Genomic DNA, 13,555 nt, shown 5'->3' on the forward strand with positions numbered 1-13,555 from the left:
ATGTCTCAGGTAAAGCATCAAGAACAGTCTGCACAAGAGAATGATCAGGAATAATCTCACCTGTAGAAATCAACTGTTCCTTGAGATCTTTAATCTCAGCAAGAAAAACATTCATGTCATCATCTTCTTGCATAATCTTCAATTCTAGCTCTTTACGCAAGTAAGAGATTTTTGCCTCGTTACGACCTGCATACAAACCAGCTAGAATATCCCAAGCCTGTTTTGCTGTTTTAGCTGAATGAATATGTGGGGTGATGTTACGTTTGACAGAAAGTGCAATCAAGGCATGAGCCTACGCATCTTTACCATCCCAACGAGCTTGTTCAGCAGTGGGTAAAACAACAGCAACAGTAGAGCTGTTAGAACCTGCAACATCCTCAATAGATCCTACATCCAAAGAACCTGGACGTACATCCATACCTTGCACAATGTTCCACACTCCTTTTGCAACCAAAACATGCTGCATCATGTATGCCCAAAGTGGGTAGTTGCTGTCTCCATCCAGTTTGTCTTCAACAGACAACATGCAAAATACATCATTGCTGTTATCAGCCATGGCCACTGACTGAAACTGATGCAAGAGCTACCTGTAATGAAGCAAAGACTGAACAGAGAACAACTCGTGCTATGTAGCACGATCTACAATAGAATACGTATGCCTATTTTGCAGAAAACTGCACTGTCAAAATTTCTGCAAAAAATGACGAAAACACCTGTGCAGAACTTACAATGCAAAAACGGAGCCCGAAACGACCTCAGATGCGAATTCTGAGAATGCACATCCCTATGGGCTTATTTGCAGAGTATAAGGACCTACAAGCGCTCGTGAAAGCTCACCTCAATCAGAGAACGTGAGTCGGAGGGTGCTGGTGGCGTAGCCCTCAGAGCCGATGCCTACTCTAATACCAATTGTTGGAATTAGGGTTGCAGGAAAGCACACAAAGCTTGGAGAAGAAGAAGCAAGAATGTACACAACACACAATGTATTAGATTGTGTCAATGTACAAAAGATAAGTTAGCCCTAGAAAGATGGGCGTATATTCAAGCCGGGGGAAAAAACCTCCTAAAGAGGGCAAAAGTGCCCCGGCGGTCCTAAGTGTGTTCACACACATCACTGCCTATATATATATGGCAACAACTGGTAGCTTTTTCTGAGTTATAATAGGCGTTAACCCTCATTGGACACCTCTCTAGCATCAACACCATCCATTGACACAATCGTCACTTCATTTGACATTTGACATTAAAAATGCTAACATTGTATATTTTATGTGTGCGATCTTGCTTGTCTATAAAACACACCACGGGATTAATTATGGAGATTGCATTCTTAGATCAAGTGTTTGTACCAGCCTAGGTGTCCCTAGATAGCCATGGACCTATTTTTTAAGTATGGCCGCCCAAGGTGTGAAAGCTGGGGACCAAGATAAGGGTCATTTTGTATTCTCACCATTCATTCTCTTATGCAACTAATAGAGTGCTCTTCTTCTCTAGTCTCTTTCTCTCTTGTGTGCATTGCTCGCTTTCCTAATTCAATTAGAGCTACTATATGCTCATTGTGTATGTGTGAGTGCATTTGAGAGAGGGAGATCGAGTGAGGGAGATTGAGTGAGAGGAGTGTCGAGCTTCCATTGGATTGCGGCCATGGTTTTGGAGTGGGTCTTGGAGTGTGGTTGTGCGGCAACATCATCTCCTTGAAACTGAGCATAAGCATTCATCAGGTGAGTGACACATCTTGCTTATGCGATTGTGAGCTAGGCTATGGAAGATTAGCTTCTCGGTTTGAGCTATTTTATGCTTCCGAGTGCGGTTTGGCAAAGCCCCGTGACCTTGGCTAGTTCATGCACTCTTTCTATGGTGTAAGGGCTTCCCATAAATGGTGCCGCTACCCAGGAATAGCCCTACCACATAGCCACAATGCGTTTTGAATGCGTGTGTGTATGTTCTGTTTTCTATTGTTTCAAGAAGGGTAGAAATGAATTGCTAAAATCCATTTTGGAGCATTATTGGCATTGTTGTTGATTTCTGCATATTGTTCAATTTTTGCAATTCCTACATGTTTCTCAATTTTTACTTGTTTTTCATTTCCTACAAGTTCTGCAATTTAGGTTAATTCTTATTCCATATATCATTTTCAAGTCCAATTTGTGATTTTTGCATTTTTTGGTTGGTTGTTTTTTTTTAATTTTGAAATAAAAAACAATCAATTGAGCATTAAATTGAAATAATTGGGTGAATAGACCACAAAATCAGTTTTCGAGCATAGTGTTTATCCCAATTTCAACTTCTTACATGGAGAAATTAGGATAAGAACAAAAATTAGGGGAGGATTTAACAACACAAAAATTTATGTGTTTTCTCTATTTTTGTACTATTGTAATTAATGTGAGTTAATTACAATTAATCTTCTCCCTAATTTGGGGGCATCTTGATTGGCTGGCCGCATTTAATGCATACGGGCTTTTAAGCCACTAGCCAAAAATTTCCAAAAGTCTATTTGAGTGGTTGGACACATTTAATGCGTTAAGACCCCAAGTCAAAGATTCTAGGAAAACCCCTTTTCAATAAAACCTTCTCCAACCTTTTTTTCTCATTCATTGATATAATGGCATGGCTTCTAACAATACTTACACTTTCCTTTCTTCTTAGGCTTATCACTCCCCTTATTGGCATCCTTTCTAGAAGCCTATTCTACTTTGGCTTGTAGTTGCCGTTGGAGAGAAGGCTTTACCTCTACCTTTTTAACTAGTAGTGATACATGATCTCCCACACACATACTAGGTCAATTTATTAGGATTTCTCTTCTTGCAAGAGAACTATAACCAATTCATCAAACATAAGAGCATCAGGGCTACCCTTCATAAGCCAAAAAGTGGATACAAAACCTTGGTATAAAACATGTAAGGCTCTTAGAACATTAGACACTAATGAATTATCCAAATAACCCTCATCAATACATGTAAGATGCTCTGAGAGATCTTTGATCCTTGTGAGAAACTCCTCCATCAAGTCTACCTCATTTATATGCTAGGACTATAACTACTTGTGCAAGTAGGCCACATATGCCTCATTACACAGCTAGTAAAGCATAGTAAGTGCTACATCAAAGCCTACTTTGGCAGTTTTACATGAGTGAATGTGAGGAATAATGCTACTTTTCAATGAAAAGTGTCACCAATGCATGTGCCTAGGCATCCCTAATATCCCACTTAGCTTGTTTCAATGCGAGAGGTATAGAGGCAAATGCCACAAGTACATTTAAACTAGTAACACCATCCGAAGTACTTGTACTATGTTGTGCATGCCGCCTCGATGCTAATAACAACATCCCACAAAGCCCTTTGGCAACTAATACATGATGCACCATATAGGACCACAATGGGGTAGTTGGTCCTGTCAAGCTTATCCTCAGTGGAAAGCATCCCAAATACATCACTACTACCTGTCATTGATCTTGTAAACAACAAATCTCTGACACAAAATGCAAATATCCCAATAACCTCCAAGTACTCTTAATGCCGAAGAGACATGTAAATATCCCAATAACATGAAAGTACTCTTAATGCCCACTGAATGCAATCAAGATGGCTGCATATTACTAATGTGACGAAGAGACATGTAAATATCCCAATAACATGAAAGTACTCTTAATGCCCACTAAATGCAATCGAGATGGCTAGAAAATTTTTGATATGAAGACACATGCAAAATGTATGAAAAATGGCAGTGTAAAGTGTAGAAATGTTACTGGGCAAGGATGTAAAAGTCGATGAGAATGATGACGATGCTAATGAAGCTGTTAATGAAGATGCAATGGACCATGGTAGAGAGAACAATAACGAAGACCTTATTACACTTATAGTATATGCACACAATGTCTGCACACCAAATTTATGTTGTTGTAGTGTAAAAAACCTAAAGTCAAACAAAGATAGTTAAATTGACACCCCCCTGGGATGTTTGCAAAAACCTTATAGCATGTGGGTCCCAAAACATGCTCGAAACAGCCTGAAAGTCGCCAAAACTTGTTAACTCTACACTTTAGGCGAGAGAAAATGATGAAGACAAGAGCCAAGCAAAATCAAACAAAGATATAGAGAAGCACAACACTCGAAATTGATGAGAATGAGTGAAGTACAAGCTAAGGTCACTTACACTCACTCATAAGAATGAGTGAATTACAAGATAAGGTCGCTTACACACTCACTCATAAGAGTGTACATACATGCTTAGGGAGGAAAACCTCCTAAGGAGGGAAAAAGTGGCGTGGCCCATTATTAGCCTACCTCCACACATCACTACTATATAAATGGCTACACTACGATGCCATCCCATTTGGTACATTCATCTCAATATTACTTTGTAGATTGGGGTTTGGGTTTTGGATATAGCATACGACTGAAGTCTTCACTTTTAGGGCATTGTCCTCACAGTAGACTACCCACTTTTCTTCTTTCATAATGTTCAAACTTTGGCTAAACTGTCGAGTTTTGTTTGAGTTTTTGCTTGAGTTGCATTGGAGCCAATTCTTCATATATCCATATCTTTGTGTCTTTGAGTACTTTTAATTGTTTGAGAACCTCAATCTTCTGGCTTTGGTGTGTGGTAGTTAACTATTGCATGATGTTTACCTTATCGTGAGATGGACACTGATTCTAGTCTATCATTGGTGTATATTTGGCTTATTGGTAATCCAAGAATCTCTCCTCTTCTTCATCCATGTACCATCCTTAGGTAAATTGATCTTCTGGGTTTTGGTGTGCTAGTTGACTATTGCATGGTTACCTTATCATGAGAGAAGGACAATGGTCCCAGTCTATCATTGATGCAGTTTTAGCTAATTAGTTATCCAGGATTCCCACCACCTCTTCATCCATGTACCATCCTTTAAGTAAATTGCCCAAGTGGATTTGTAGGGCCTTCGATTGCCTCAATTCATGCCTTCACTCTTTAGTTGTGACTTGCTTCTGATGCTACTCACCAATTCTTGTAATTGTTTCTCCATCTCTTCCTTGATGATTTTTACTTGCTGGCCCGACTTGTGCTCTAGAATAAGGTAATCTTCAAGTTCATGAAGCCCACTGCTAGTGAGTGTGGTGTCCCCCCCACCCCACACCCCCAAACTAGGTAGCATTAGGGCTATGCCCAAGGGAGACTGCCTAACGAGAAGGGAGTGGCTAAAAAAAGAGATATATATATATATACATCATGTGGCTTTGACAATAAATTATTGGAGTTATTGCCTTGTATTACATTTGCTAAAAATATCATTTTACCTAACAATAGATTGCTAATCAAACGAAGGAGCATATAATTTGAGTATATTTGTAATTTGATTAGACTTAACTTGATTTGTGAAAAGAGTGTGTGTGTGTGTGTGTATGTGTGTGTGTGTGTGTGTGTGTGTGTGTGAGAGAGAGAGAGAGAGAGAGAGAGATTGGGACTAGTGTGTAGAGGCCGCTTATTGTCTTTTCAAAAAATCCGTCAATATTTTCGGGTTCCACATGGATATATGTAGAGTTATGGGAGAAGGTGAGGGTAGGACTTACACCGTTTGGTGATATTCCTAAGTTGGAGGATCATCAATCTTGGTTAGATTGGGCATTTCAAAAGCCTCAGGATATTGTCCAACGTACAACAAATCAAGTGTACCATATGATGGTGAAAGATAAGCACTGGATCACTAAGAAGGCTAATAGAGTATAGAACATCAAGAAAAGTAGGGCCTGGTGGAAGGAAGTAATCTTACAGGACTGGTAGTCTAAGATTCCATATCAAAGGAAGGTGTTCCCTATCGCGCTTGCTAGTTCGATGCCTACCATTGGGAGACTAGCTGCAAAAGCGACAAATTGCCTCTGGAAATTGTGTTTTATACTACATGCTTGGAAACATGCCCACATCTTTTCATTTCATGTCCAGTGGTGGCGAAGAAGGTGTGGAATTTCCTTTCTCACGTATGGATTTCGTTGATAGATAAGCCCGTAAAGGTTAAAGACTGGATTTTTGGAAAGATTTCAAATGGACCAGATAACCCAGCTCACATAGATCATGGCAAAAGGGCTACTATTGTGGCATTTCTCTTCCTTGCGGTCAGCTCATTAGATGAAGAATGACACGGCTATATATTGGATGAGGGTACTCCAAGCTACACCCGTGGTTCGGAGTAATTAGTGAAGGAAAGCTAGTACATCACCTGGCAACCATGTGGCCATTTGTAAAGTAATTTTTGGTAATAAATCTTCTATTACGAGAGAGAGAGAGAGAGAGAGAGAGAGAGAGAGAGATGTTGCATGCATTTTCAATCCTTTAAATAGACTCTTTTCATGAAAGTATATGAGTTTGGCAACAAGCAGATGGTCGATTCCAATAGCAAAGAGGAGAGGAGCCAATGGACGTCCCTATTTAATAGACCTGATATGTTGAAAATTGCCAACTTGTTGACCATTAACTATCACCATTAACATGTTGATCATTGAGTGTGACCATTAACATGTTGATCATTCAGTGTGACCTGTGAAAGATCATTATCATTTGAGTGTGGACTCGGTTACAAAATTTTGCTCAATCTTCAAAAGCAACACAAGGATGAAACTGTATTTGACCCTATTATATACCTTGTCCCAAGATGAAGGTTTAACAAAACATATGGAGCCATTTTGGGCCAATTTATAGGATATTTAGGATTGCATAGTGTATACTGTGTCTATATATAAATCAATGGTGATCAAAGTGGAAGAAGGGTAGGCTCTACAGATCAAACCATGAACAAAAGCTTCTCCATGGATCAGCTCTCATCCCTAGGCAATAAAATCATTGTGCCACAATCTTGTTTCTCTACAGGTGAAAACCAATGGGTTGATCTCAATCTTATAAAATAAACCATATCTCACACTTGGGATTAGTATGTTGAAAAGATCTACAAACTAGTGCAGACCATGTGACAACCCATACAATTCATGTGACTACCACCAAACATGTGACTATTTCACATGATTCATAAATGCATCACTTTTTCATTTACATTCACCAAACACAAATGTAACCTTTGTCCTAAATGACCCATACAACTAAACAAAGAACCTTGCTCCCCCTCAAACACACAACGTGCCGTCACCACAAATTCTAATAGGGTTTGGATGGAAAATAACAACAGTCCATCATGGGGAAGAGTCACTTAGCATGGCAAGTAAGCGACAGAACAAAGACTAGGCTAAAGCCCTACACTGGCCCAAGGTGGAGGTACTGCAGAGCACTGCATGAAATGTGTCAGAGTTCTTTTCCATCTAGATCCATGGAGAAGATGAAGTATTAAAGGACTCCAGACAATCTGCATTGTAAGTGAAGAACCAATCAAGCTCTATCCGAGTCCTACACAAAAGTTCAGTATCATATACGAGATCTAGAGATCCCTAAAAAACACCAGCAGGTCTTGGAGAGTGGTCATTGTTGACAGCTCTTCCCAAAAGAAATTAAGCCTCACATTGATAGGCAGGAGAAAGTGAAAGTGTCTACGTTAAGAGGGTGAGGAATGTGAGTAACGCCAATGCATGGCATCAATCATCCAGCTTGGGTAGAGAATCTTTGCTGAAAAGAGTGGCCGAAAGGGCAACCCACTTCAATCAGGGATGATACTAGGATGGTGTTCAATGAGGCAAGGGGCTTGCTAAATTGTGATGAAAATTGCAGTTCTCTGACATCATGGGGGAGTGTTTTGAATGGACAATGGCGTGGCACTAGAGGAGACCCACTAGCTAAGAAGTATCTGTTGATGTACCTGAAAAGGGGAGGACCTGCTGCAGATGTGTCGGTGCTGAATCCTCTTGTATGTGTTCTTGGTGTAATGGATGACAAGGATTCTGGTGGTGTATTGGGGTCCACTCCCGAGTGGGAATCCAAGTCAACACACACATTAGGTCCAACAGCAATGGACAGCCTACTATGAGAGCCATCCTCATGCTGAGATAGTGTTTGGATTAAGGGCCCTCCTCACATCCCGACTGGACGCCGGATGCTCTGTCTCCTCCACCTCCTGTGAGGGAATGCATGGCCTCTCGGGATAGGGAGGGGCTGTAGAAGAGTTCCACCTCAGAGGGCATTTGTTTGCCTAATGCCCATCTGGTCACAGGCAATGAAAGCTTCCAGAATTTGAGGCTCAGTGAAAGTCAAACCATCTAGTCAAGGAAGAAACATCTAATATGGGAGCATCAGAACCTCTCCAGTAACAACGCTTCTTAAGGGGCTCAACCAGCTGTCCTAGGTAGTGATCAAGCTTGTGGTATTTCTTGAGCAAGCCCCGAAGCACTCTGCCACAGGGAATCTAACCTGGTGACATATGGATTAGTAATGGCTGAGAAGCCATGGTGCCATCTAGCAAAATACAGTGCAGCATTGCATAGTGTGAGGGGCCTTCTTTACCTCACAGTATAACATTGCTAATCAAGATCACGGAGTTAAAAAATTACTCCAAATGATATAGAAGCACTGCATAATGTGAGGGCAGACTTCTGCGTGGAACACTGCTAGCAAAGATCATGAACACAACCTCATTCAACTGGCAGCCATCCTACTGTGGTGTCTGATGGTGTTCAGACTGAGCTCTGTCACCTGCACCCTCTGGGGGTTGAGGAGGGGATGCCTAGAAGCACTGCATAATGTGAGGGCAGACTTCTGTGTGGAACACTGCTAGCAAAGATCATAAACACAACCTCATTCAACTAGCACCCATCCTCCTGCTGAGACTGTGGTGTCTGATGGTGTTCAGACTGAGCTCTGTCACCTGCACCCTCTGGGGGTTGAGGAGGGGATGCCTGAGGGCAGACTTCTGCGTGGAACACTGCTAGCAAAGATCATGAACACAACCTCATTCAACTGGCACCCATCCTCCTGCTGAGACTGTGGTGTCTGATGGTGTTCAGACTGAGCTCTGTCACCTGCACCCTCTGGGAGTTGAGGAGGGGATGCCTAGAAGCACTGCATAATATGAGGGCAGACTTCTGCGTGGAACACTGCTAGCAAAGATCATGAACACAACCTCATTCAACTGGCAGCCATCCTCCTGCTGAGACTCTGGTGTCTGATGGTGTTCAGACTGAGCTCTGTCACCTGCACCCTCTGGGGGTTGAGGAGGGGATGCCTTACTCTGCCTCAGAGGCCATTGCTTTGCCAAATGCCCCAATATGGTTAAAGGCAAAATGCTGACCTGAAAACCAAAATCCTTGACTGAAAGTTGAAAAAATCAAGTCAAGATGTACCATAGGAGCTTCTCTGCAGAAGAGAAAATCAACCTAAGAATGGGATCCCTGCCGTGCAGGTAAGGGTAAACATTGCAGTCTTAGGGGACTTAACCACCAACCACAGGTAACAACCAATAGACAGGAGAACCTTTGATCTTCCTTGGGCTGTAGTGTATCTGACCTCAGCAAAGGTTTGGATCAGCCTACATGACACATCTTCTTTGCATCAATAGACATGTTCCATGACACCAAAAGGAAAACCTGGGATGCATTCTTCATGCATGTGAAGAGAATCTTTATTAGAAAAAATTGCTTTATAAATCTTTTTAAATCCACAGCCAGAAATGAACACTGGCATCGGTCCAACTACGTCCTGGCTTCTTCCTTGATAGTGTTAACTCTCATTGCCTCAACCTTCTCTGCATCCTCCGTCATGCCAGCATCTGCGTAGATATTAGACATACAGACATAAACTGCAGCATCCTTTACATCCAATCTCACTGCATGTTCAAAGGCCTGTCTTCCAAGCTCCACATTGCCCCACTTTCGACAAGCACCCAACACACTGTGCCACACCAAAAGATTGGGATGGAACGGCATCTTCTTAATCATCGCTACTGCCTTGTGTAATTGGCCTGCACGGCCAAGAATATCAACCATGCAAGTGTGGTGCTCAAGAGTTGGAGTGATGCTATAGTCTTTGCTCATGGCCTCGAAGTATGCCTGACCTGAATCCACTAGACCTGAGTGGCTGCATGCATTAAGAACACTAACAAATGTGATCGGATTTGGATCAATGCCATCGTCTTTCATCCTGTCAAATGTATGGAGAACAGTTTCACTTTCTCCTAACTGGGCATATCCTGCAATTAGAGCAGTCCAGGAGACTACATCTGGAACAGGAAGCTTATCAAACACTTCCTGTGCTTTCGCAAGCATGCCACAACTAGCATACATATCAATCAATGCGTTGCCAACAACCAAATCTCTTTCCAACCCTTTTCTTGCAATCTCAGCATGTATTTCCTGGCCCTTATCTGTGGCTCCTATATTGCCACAAGCTCTCAAGCTGCAAACAAAAGTAAAAGCATCTGGAAAGACGCCCTCAGGTTGCATCTGTTCAAAACAATTCAGTGCTTCCTCACCACACCCATGTTTGGCATAACCTGCGATCAGTGCAGTCCATGAGACTACGTCTTGAACTGGAAGCTTGTCAAACACTTCCTGTGCTTCTGCAAGCAAGCCACAATTGGCATACATATCAACCAACGCATTGCCAACAAGATCATCTTTTTCCAACCCTTTTCTTGCAATCTCACCATGCATTTCCTGGCCCTTGTCTGTGGTTCCTGTGCTACCACAAGCTTTCAAGCTGCAAACAAATGTGAAAGAATCTGGAAAGATACCCTCAGATTGCATTTGTTCAAAACAGTTTAGTCCTGTCTTGCCATGCCCATGTTGAGCGTATCCTGCAATTAGTGCATTCCAAGAAACAACATCTCGAACTGGAAGCTTATCAAACACTTCCTGTGCTTTTGCAAGCAAGCCACATTTAGCATACATATCAACTAACATATTGCCGACAATAAGATCCCTTTCCAGCAACCCGTTTCTGACTATCTCAGCATGTATTTCTTGGCCCCTGTCAATGGCTCCTATGTTTCCACAAACTTTCAAGCTGCAAACAATTGTGACAGCATCTGGAGAGACACCCTCAAGTTGCATTTGTTGAAAACAGTTCAGTGCCTCCACACCACACCCGTGTTTGGCATACCCTGCCAGTAAAGCATTCCAACAGACTACATCTTGAACTAGAAGCTTGTCGAACACTTCCTGTGCTTTTGCAAGCAAACCACATTTGGCATACATATCGACCAAAGTGCTACCAACCAAAAGGTCTTTCTCCAAACCCTGTCTAGCAATCTCAGCATGTATTTCTTTGCCCTTGTCTATAGCTCCTGTGCTGCCACAAGCTACCAAGCTGCAAACAAATGTGACAGCATTTGGAGAGACACCCTCGAATTGCATCTTTTCAAAACACTCAAGTGCTTCCTCACCTTGCTCATGTTTGGCATACCCACCAATTAGTGCAGTCCACGAGACTACGTCTCTTGCTGGAAGCTTGTCAAACACTTCCTGCGCTTTTGTAAGCAAGCCGCAATTTACATACATATCAACCAATGCATTCCCAATGACAATGTCCCTTTGCAACCCTTTTCTGGTAATCTCAGCATGTATTTCTCGGCCCTTATCTGTGGCACCTATGCTGCCACAGGCTTTCAAAATGCAAGCGAATGTGATAGCAGTGGGAGAGATGCCCTCATGCTGCATCTGTTCAAAACACTTCAGTGCTTCCTCACCAAGCCCCTGTGTCGCATATCCTGCAATTAGTGCATTGTACGAGACTGTATCTCGAACTGGAAGCTTGTCAAACACTTCTTGTGCTTTTGTGGGCAAGCCACACTTGGCATACATGTCAACCAAGCTGCTACCAACAAAAAGATCTCTTTCCAACCCCTTTCTGGCAATCTCAGCATGTATTTCTCGGCCCTTATCTGTGGCTCCTATGCTGCCACAAGCTTTCAAGCTGCAAAAGTATGTGACAGTATTGGGAGAGATGCCCTCAAATTGCATCTGTTCATAACAGTTCAGTGCTTTCTCACCGTGCCCATGTTTAGCATATCCTGAGATAAGGGCAGTCCATGAGACTACATCTCGAAATGGGAGGTTGTCAAACATTTCCTGTGCTTTTGCAAGAAGGCCACATTTGGCATACATATCAACCAAGCTGCTGACAATGAAAATATCTCTTTCCAATCCCTTTCTGGAAATCTCAGCATGTATTTCATGCCCTCTTTTTGGATCTTGCAGCTTAGCAGACGCCTTCAATAGGGCCACAAAAGTCCCCACATTAGGATGTACAGAATCTTCTTGCATTTTCTGGTAGAGGATAAGGGCATGCTGTAGCTCCCCAAATTTGGCATATCCTATGATTAGAGAGTTCCAGGAAGACTCGTTCCGATAAGCCAACTTGTCAAAATCTTGTTGAGCATCAGACATGCTTCCAACTTCCACCAGCATTGGGACGAGGTAGTTCCCAAGAGATCTATGAGCTTCTAGTCCATTTTGACGCATGTAGGCAAGCAAGCGCACGGCACATGCGAAGTTTCTCTCCTTACTGCACTTGTGCAAGATAAATGCAAGGTTGTCAAGCGAGGGTGGTGGCCGCGTCTCTGCTTCCAAGGAAGCAAGTGTGGCCTCTAAGCTAATCATCTCCCAACCACCACCACTACTAATACTCTTTTTCAACAACTTTTTCATGCTATTAACTATCAAATATGGACTAGGTTACCTCATGAAGTAGATGGATGTGATCTGCATGTGAATTCCCTTCCTTCTTGTATGAGACTTCTCTGTATGTGTTTAACCCACATCCATAGGGACAACGGGGTAAATTTCTGCTCGAAATCTGGGGGAACTTAGCTTTGTCTGTTACAAAATGCACAGGCTCAATGATCAGACAAGCGCCCATCTTGATTGAGCTTTCTTTAGCTGTGCAAAAAGAAATGGCACCACTTACTTTTGCTTTTTGGTTTGTCCCACCAGTCTGGGGAGGGATCCATGAGGTGCTCCTTCCACAAGAAGACCGAAATGAAGACCAGTTTCCAAAAGAGGAGAGTGAGACCATCCAAATGAAGACCCATTTCCAAAAGCGGGTGCTGGAAGGAGAGCTAGGGCTGCATCAGTGTTTACAGAAAACCCACGCGATGGACCAGCAAGATTTGCTGGTAATTTTTTCTCTCAATTTGAAAAATATGTAAAACTCGAGACTCGAGATTCCGCAGCAACAATTCCATTTTCGGTAGAGCAATCGTGTGTGTGTTTGGGGTAAGGTCTGGTGATCGAGTCTTACTTCCAGCTCTCATCGGTAAGGACACTCTTTGATACAAATAAAAGTCTCGCATCACAAAAAAAAAACAATTCCATTTCGGACACTGGCTTACGAAGGATGGGCCAAAACTCCTCTTTTGTTAACACAGCCCCTATCGGGCACGCTAGCGGATTCAATTTGTTCCCCTACTGCTTCTACTAGTACTCAACCCGCCCGTTGTTTCGGTATGTAAAAGACATTTAAGAAGCGAAATGGAGGAATGGAAGCCGAAAACGGTAACAACACATGCTGATAGGTAATAACAATAGAAGGGATTTTTTCCTCTAATTTTTTAGGATTTTTCTTTTTTCTCTTCTCCTTATCCCAAAGTTATCCATGGTTTATATGCAATAGATGGTGTTTACCAAGGTAGTTTTGGTGTGTTGATGGT

General features: G+C 42.3%; 1 protein-coding gene across 2 annotated transcripts; it reads right to left on the reverse strand.

Moving 5' to 3' along the window:
* Window positions 1-8,159: 8,159 nt before the first annotated feature.
* Window positions 8,160-13,271, reverse strand: LOC147606629 (pentatricopeptide repeat-containing protein At3g09040, mitochondrial-like). 2 transcript variants are annotated; one of them, XM_086791867.1, is made up of 3 exons: window positions 12,814-13,271; window positions 12,586-12,722; window positions 8,160-12,411 (listed from the first exon to the last, which is right to left on the reverse strand). In XM_086791867.1, exons 2-3 carry the CDS (start codon window positions 12,612-12,614, stop codon window positions 9,600-9,602), a joined length of 2,841 nt encoding a protein of 946 aa, XP_086647993.1. In that variant the 5' UTR covers window positions 12,615-12,722; window positions 12,814-13,271; the 3' UTR covers window positions 8,160-9,599. The 2 variants fall into 2 exon arrangements, with proteins under 2 accessions (XP_086647993.1, XP_086647994.1); XM_086791868.1 differs by having other exon boundaries at window positions 8,160-12,466; window positions 12,814-13,233.
* Between the last annotated feature and the right edge of the window lie 284 nt (window positions 13,272-13,555).

Source organism: Cibotium barometz, chromosome 57 (genome assembly GCF_041138505.1).
Source record: "Cibotium barometz isolate CiBa-2024 chromosome 57, ASM4113850v1, whole genome shotgun sequence".
NCBI classification, from domain to species: Eukaryota; Viridiplantae; Streptophyta; class Polypodiopsida; order Cyatheales; family Cibotiaceae; genus Cibotium; species Cibotium barometz.